At 35.2% G+C, this 7,872-nt stretch overlaps 1 protein-coding gene across 2 annotated transcripts; it reads right to left on the bottom strand.

Annotated features, from left to right (window-relative positions):
- Positions 1 to 3,921: 3,921 nt before the first annotated feature.
- Positions 3,922 to 7,579, bottom strand: LOC120091033 (phosphoribosylamine--glycine ligase). 2 transcript variants are annotated; one of them, XM_039048825.1, is made up of 5 exons: positions 7,168 to 7,579; positions 6,423 to 6,749; positions 5,947 to 6,320; positions 4,948 to 5,478; positions 3,922 to 4,500 (listed from the first exon to the last, which is right to left on the bottom strand). In XM_039048825.1, the coding sequence occupies exons 2-5, from the start codon at positions 6,706 to 6,708 to the stop codon at positions 4,087 to 4,089; spliced, it is 1,605 nt and encodes a 534-aa protein (XP_038904753.1). In that variant the 5' UTR covers positions 6,709 to 6,749; positions 7,168 to 7,579; the 3' UTR covers positions 3,922 to 4,086. The 2 variants fall into 2 exon arrangements, with proteins under 2 accessions (XP_038904753.1, XP_038904752.1); XM_039048824.1 differs by having other exon boundaries at positions 7,177 to 7,579.
- Positions 7,580 to 7,872: the final 293 nt, after the last annotated feature.

The raw sequence follows: 7,872 nt of genomic DNA, 5'->3' as shown, positions 1-7,872 counted from the left end.
GTTCTCTCCACATTAAATCACTTGAGATGAAAAAACTACCCTTCATAAAGTTTCCAAAAAAAATCAAACCAAAAAAGAAAAAAACTGGAAACTCTCAAGTTAAGAAGCTTCGTGCCAGATATGCACCAATGAATGGGTTAAAAAGAACAACATATCAAGCTGGAAACTCCCAAGTTAAAAAGAAAAAAACTGGAAACTCTTGCTCTCTCTCAATATCTTGCTCTCTCAGATCTCGCTCTCTCTCAATATCTCGCTCTCTCTCTTACTCTTCCCTCTTTCGTTCTCTTCCAATACAAAATTATTTTAACACATCAAATAATTATGAGTGTTATGAAGAAGGTCTCCGGAATGAGGAAGGTCTTTTGTTCTCTCCACATCAAATAATTATGAGGAAGGTCTCCGGAATGATAATTAAACAAACTCAATAATAATGTTAGGGCAAGATCGAGGGTTCAAAGTTCGACTATAAAAAATACGAAAGGGGAAGGTCGAGGGTTCAAAATCTGACCTATGTAGGTCGAATTTTCAACCCTCGACTTATTTAAAGAAATAAAAAACAACAATATTTTTACAAATAGTTTGAAAACAATAATATTTTCCTAAATAGTTTCTAAAAGGACAATATCTTTTTAATTTTCCTATATTTTGATGAGGATTTTTTTTTTTTTGAAAACTTTTTTATTCAATAATATTACATATATTTTTTAAATAAACTATAGATTGCATTTTATTTTATTATTTTTTAGTATTGGTGTATTGTTTGAGAGTTTTGGGAAGTAGAGTTTAGGATTTACTTTTTGATCATGCAATTCAAAAAATTTTAATTTAAGCAATCATTTTACAAATTTGTGTATGTGACGTTCCTAATTATGTTGGACAAAATTATATTCGATTCATTGAAAAAAAGTAAATTTAAATTGATATTATAAGTGGAATATCTTAAAATGTATTTATACTATAATGATTTTATTAATGATCATAGGTCATGTTATATGGTTGACACAAAAACATATAAGAAATGGTCATATTCTCATGGCCTAATTATATGATATAAAAAAAATTATGTATGATATGGACCAATAAATGGCCAAGTCTACTTACACAAAAAAATACATAAACGTCTATCTAAATAATCTATTTGCTAGATATGTTCGACAACTTCCTTCCATCTCCAAAACTCTAGTTCATACTTCTTTTTTGTCATGTTACTAGTTTCTGTTTGGATTAACTTGGAAAAAGGTTTTCCAAAAAATTATTTTTATTTAAATACTTTTGATTAAAAAATGTTTAAAATAAAAATAATCATGTATTTGACAACTCTTTCTCAAAAGCATGTTTGTTTGGTTTGTTATATGCTGAAAGTGTTTTTATTAATATAAAATTACTATAAAAATGACTATGAAACACTATGAACTAATAATTTGTAATAATGGTTATTAGTGTTAGCGGAGGTGGCCGCTGGAGTTGGTTGTCGATGGTAGTAGTCAGATTTGGCCCGAATTGGCGGTCATAGGAATTTGATGAAGGTGGTCATTGTCAAAAGTCGCTAGAGGTGGCTGCCGACAGAAATCATTGGATGTGGTGGTCGGAGCTAGCCATTAGAGGTGGTGGCTTGAATGGCAATGGAGGCATCGGTGGTGATAATGGTTGAGTGTACTGTTGCCAAGTTGGTGGACATGAGTATAAAATATCGATGACTTACAAAATTCGCCCCCCAAACAAATATCATAGCTTATCTCAACTCATTTTGGCCCTCCAAACACCCTCTAAATGAGCTATCTTAGTCCCTCTAATCTTGCTTGTTTATAATGATTAATGTCCTTAAGTGTCTATATTTTTAGGAACTTGAGCATTACATGCACTTCAAACTGTTACGGGCTATTCGGGGTTTAATTTGAATCAATTAGAAGCTATTTTGAGTAATCAAGCTTCAAAGGAGTGAGAAAAGACATAAATGCCTTTAGAAGGTCTGGCGTCACGACCTTATCGCACAATGTGAGAGACAAAGAGCGACCATTAGGCAGGTGTTGCCCTCTGCCACTGCAATGCCTATTAGGCATCAATTGTGCACCCAGTGCACATGGTAGACACAACAACACACATAGTTACGTGCGTGCAAGGCAGATGCATTCGTGGTGCTGCAAAAAGGGGCCAAGAGCACCACGACGCCATCACAATGTTTATAAAAAGAACTGTTTTTCTAGGGTTTTATGGGAGAGGAGATTATAAGCGATTTGTTTAGAGCATTAGCCTCATATTTGGCTATGTTTGGTTAATCCCATGGTACTTTCTTATATTTTGCTTTGTAATGAAAATTATGATGTTAGAATTCGAGCTTTGATGATCAGCTTAGGTCCCCAAATAATGATTTTGAGGTTTGTTGCACACTTTTTATGGATTATATGAGATTTTGATGGTTCTTGAGTTCTTTTGATTTCTTCTTATTCTCTTTTTCTTATGAATCCATGCTCAAATGATGTTTCGACTAATGTGACAGATTAGTCTTTTTGAACATAAGTTGTTCATATATGCATAATAATAATCTATTTCTATAATGCTCCAATCAAAATGGTTTTAATGGGATGAATTGAACTATTATAAGTTGATGACAATGTAAGAGTGGAATAATATTTTGAGACAAATGAATAAGGATTTAAATAAAGTTAACAAATCATAATTGTTTGAGCACACGTGGACTAAATTTGGTATATCGGTATTTTGACTTACTAAAGAATATCAAATATACTACTTGATATATTTGCTAATGCACCATGATGGTAACTTTCAAACTAAAAAGGAAAACGAAAAATCGGTCTTTTTTGTGCTATATATGCAAAACTCAAAAACCATGGCTAGGTTTGCAAATAGCCTAATAATTTTGCTATCCACTACAATTTTTCTAGCAACTTTTTTAAAAAAAAAAAAAAGAAAAAAAAATACCATCTAGACTTGTATCTTTTTTCTTTGTTTAATCTAAAAACTGATTTTGTTTAATTTGATAAATATAACGAAGGTTTAATTTGATAAAATATAACGAAGGTCTTTTTACGCTTCCACATTAAAGTGAACTATATTATTTTATTCATTTATTTATTTTCAATGTATGTTAGTATTTTCAAAATACAATTTTGAAAGTACCTCTTAGAAGTCTTGGATAGCAGATGACACATTATCAAATATATTGAATGTCCCCGAGAGATCCTCTCTTTCACGGGAGACCTTTTTTTAATTATAAAACATTTAGAGTATGAAGTGCAATTAGATTTTTATTTTGTAACATAAATAATAAAGGGATTTAGGAAAAAAAAAAAAAAAAACTACCATTATCTCAATAAATAAATGGATAACAACTTTAAGAGAGGATAAATTTGTAATTTTAGTAGGGACTTTTTTTTTCTTTTTTCTAAAATATACTTTTTTTACGAGGTGGAGGATTGAATCTCCGATTTCTAGGTATAGAGGTCATGCTAAGACCAATGAATCAAGCTCATTTTAGCTTGAAATATACCTTTTTATCCTCAAATATTGAGTACAATTTTAGTTTGATCCCTAAATTGTAAGAGAGCATTCGGGCCCTCAATTTGTGAATTGGCTATACGGTATCAATTATTTTGTAATTATCCTCTCTCCTCGTTAGTAATCCAAACTAAAATAGTTTGCACGTAAAACACAATTAGATTTTGAACCCATTGGGTTCCATTTAACTAGTTAGGGTAGTATTTGGTGAATTTTATTTTTCTTGTTTTCATGTCAAGTTTATTATTAGTGGATGTGCTTCAATGTTGTTTGGACCTGAATGCTTAACTGAGTCTCTTGAGTACTTTATTGGTTGATTTTTTCTATAGGTTATTTCTGTTTGTGTTTATGTATCTATGGATTGAGAAAAGATGAAGAGAAATGACAAAGGTCCAGGCTCAAGGGTCAAGAACATTCATCATTTTTTTTTTCATAAAACTGGAAGTTACCCACACAACTGGAGAAATAAGTGAGAAATAGATAGTTGGGCCAGTTAATTTATTCATGAGGATGTGAACTCATACATGTTCCTATTCTCTAACAAAATGCCAAAACTTTCAAACTTCTGCATTATTCCTTCAAAGAAAATTGTTTTTCTAGAGCTCTCCACCCTATATCCTTCCTATAGAACCCACCCGACCAACAGATTTCCTCAACTGCTCGATACGCTCTGTCCCGTGCCTCTTCAATGTTTTTCCCCTTTGCAGCAACACCAAGAACACGCCCACCAACAGCGATGAAGTTGCCTTCGGGGTCAAAAGAAGTGCCAGCATGAAAGACCTTGACAGATGGAGCAACAAGCTCTGCTTCTTCAACGTTTCGAATTATAGTTCCCTTCTCGTATGCCCCGGGATAGCCCTTGCTCGCCATTACGACCACCATTGAAGACCCTGGGGACCAATCCAGTGAAACCCCACTTAGCTCTCCTCTACATGTTGCAAGAAGAACTTTTGCAAGGTCTGATTCCAACCTAACCATCAGCACCTGTTTTTCATAAAGGCCAGAGGTTTGTGATCAGTAACATGCCAAGAAAAAGGGTCATGAAGGAGTCAAACAACCAGAAAACTCCCGATTAATAAAACCCAGCGAATAATTACAAAACAACCTAGAAACAGAGACATAAAGAGAAACAAAGAATCTAATAAAGAACCAAACTTCGCCGTAAGAACTCTCTCGTCAAGTTGGCTTTATTTAATATTCCTTAAAATTATATCTGTATCAAGAAATATTTTATTTAGTACCTTTTGCTACAACGAAAGCACCCTAAAGAGTGTCAACTTCAGGTGCATGCATATTGAAAAGATTGATCACAGAAGTTCAGTCACCTCATAAACTCAGATGCTCCATAGAGTAACAAAATATCAAACTAATTCTATATTACAAGTGCACATGGTCAACTTACTCGCAAGAAAGTTTTAGGAGTCAACTAACCTGACACTCTGGATCCCCAAAGCGTACATTGTATTCAATCAACTTTGGCAAGCCAGATTTCTTCTCTATCATAAGACCAGCAAACAAAACCCCAACAAACCTGCAACCCTCTTCTGACATTCCTTTTACCGTAGGTAGAATTATAGATTCCATGATTATACTTTGAAGTTCCTTTGTTATGATAGGAGCTGGGGAGTAAGCACCCATACCACCTGTATTAGGTCCCGTGTCACCGTCCCCTACTCTTTTATGATCCTGTGCAGATTCTAAGGGTATGGCATTCTCTCCATCTACAAGTGCAAAAAAGGATGCTTCTTCTCCTTCCAGGTACTCTTCAACAATGACACGACCACCAGCTGGACCAAAAGCACCCTTCACAAGCATTGCATCAACAGCTTCATAAGCCTCCTCCAACGTTGTAGCAACAATAACTCCTTTTCCAGCAGCCAATCCATCTGCTTTGATGACTATCGGGGTGCCTTGTTCTTGAATATATTGTTTTGCTGCAGAAGGGTCTGTAAATGACTGATACTGCACCAAGTAATCCATGTGACAAAGGATAATCAGATCTAAGCAAAGACATAAGAGAAAGGTACATAAAGAAAAGGTATTCAATTCTCATTAATGTTTCCTGAAGACTTTGAAACTTTAACTCTATGTTGCAAAGCCAAGAATCAAGATCAAACATTACACTAGCAAGTTTTCTTGAGGTGCTTATTTCTTTTGGCAGCGGGCAGAAGAGTCTAACTCATCCCTTGATCAATCAATCCCCTGAGATTATCCATACCCCAACGCGATCCAAGGAGACATGAAAGAATTTTCAGTTTTACATGACAGTATTGATGAGCACATGTTGCATGCTAATGAAAACTCAATTTCGAAAATTATTTGAGTACCAAAGATTAGATGTGTAAACCAAATAGTGAAAAATCTGCAGCATAAACTTGGCTAGGAACTAAGCAAACAAGTTCAAGGTACAGAGCCAAGATCAAAACAAACCATTGCAGTGGGGATTCCATATTTATCACACAAACTCTTCATGAAATTTTTGGAGCCTTCCAAAGCAGCAGCCTCAGATGAGGGGCCAAAAGTAGCAATCCCAGCCTTCAGTAAATCATTTGCAAGCCCTGCAACAAGAGGGGCCTCAGGCCCTATGACAACCAATCCTACATTCCATTTTCGACAGAAGGAAATGACAGCGGCACTGTCGTTGATATCAAGCTCAGGAATACAAGTGGCGTTGCCTGAGCTCGAAATCCCAGCATTGCCTGGCGCACAAAACACAGCATCACAGGAAGGAGAGCGCTGCAACGCATAGCAAAGAGCATGTTCTCGCCCTCCTCCACCAATCACCAACACAATAACTCGTTCATCTGCAAGTAAGTTAACAAAAAAAGAAGGTTAAAAAATCAACTCGCATAACAAACTCCAAAATCATCCGAACATGACCAACTTTTCCAAGGATCCCAAAATACCATTTGCTTTATTAGAAGAGATTGACGCCTCTGAGTTAAAAGTAGAGCAGTTGATGACATGGGAGGAGAAACATGAACGATTGTGGAATTGAAAATCCTGAGGTGGAAGAGAATTGAAGCTGAAGGATCCAACAGAGAAAGAAATTGCAGAGTAAGAGACTAAATTGCATCGACCATTTGGCACAAACCCATTAAAGAATCGGAGATGATTCTTTATCTGGCTGCCCTTATTAATGCTACAAAACTTGAGCGATCCTCCTCCAAGGTTAAAAGTGGTGCAAGACATAACTCTCTACAGCTTTCTTCTTACAAAATCAACCCTAAAAACTGCAAAGTTGAGGCAATAACTTCAGCAAATGGAGTTAAAATTAAAGCTAAGAATCATGGGACAATTTTCCCTATCCCTATTTAATTGAAAATTTCAATGACGCTTCAGAGAAGGCGACACACCAATACGAAAACGACCCCAAACTGAAAAGGCACACAAGATAAGAAAGAGAAAGTAATAAAATATACAAATTCGTTCTTCGGACCGGCTCGGTCGCCAATGGTAAAAGAAAAATCTAACAGAATCGATTTCTTTCACAAACCAGTGGGTTAGACCACTGGTTTTTAGCTGCAAATTAGGGGGGGTGGGGAAACTGTGGATGGCAAAAGGAGCTGTAAAATTTTTCTGTATTCACTTATTATTTATAATCATGAGTAAACAGAAAGTTCAAACATAGAAAAAGAGGAAAAACATAACTGGCCTGACCCTTTTCGTAAAATTCAAGGGAGAAATGGAGAGTGAAGTGTTGAAGAAGAAGAAGAAGAAGAAGAGAAGGCAGTGAGCCACTGCAAGTTCAGAGCTTGTAGACAATGAGCCACTGCAGGTTCAGAGTTTCTATAGATTTCTTGGTAAACGTAAGATTTTTTCCCCCGCAAAGAGAGGGGAAAAATCTCACTGCGGCGGAATACGGTCGGCGGGAGGTGTGGCGGCGTAGTTGCAGCAGAGAGGGAGATAGGGGAGGAAAAAATGGGCGGTGGTAGGAACGGCGGCCGGGTGCGACGGAGAGGGAGATTGAATTTAGTTTAGAAGGGAAAATGGGGTTAGACTTTAGAGAAAAGATTTAGACGGAAAGATTGGCCACCGAATCCGCTTCGGCGAGAAAGAAAAGGGTTAGAAAAGGAATATTTTTGTTAATTTAATCTATTATTTTTGTTTCGTACTAAAAATAAAGTCTACTTTTTTAATTATTTAATTAAGAATAACCATTTTAAATTAAGTAAAATTATTTTAAGAACTTTTTTGGATATAGTAAAATGTTACTATATATATTATATATATATATATATATATATAAAAGTGTCTATAACATTTTTCTATATTGGTAAAATAGTTCATTTTTTTAAATTTGAAAATAATCTTTTAATTAATTAATTTGTAATGAATTTTTAGTTTATTTATATT

Source organism: Benincasa hispida, chromosome 11 (genome assembly GCF_009727055.1).
Source record: "Benincasa hispida cultivar B227 chromosome 11, ASM972705v1, whole genome shotgun sequence".
Classification (NCBI taxonomy): domain Eukaryota; kingdom Viridiplantae; phylum Streptophyta; class Magnoliopsida; order Cucurbitales; family Cucurbitaceae; genus Benincasa; species Benincasa hispida.
Note: the sequence above shows the minus strand (reverse complement) of the source record. Positions and strands in the feature narration are given on the sequence as shown.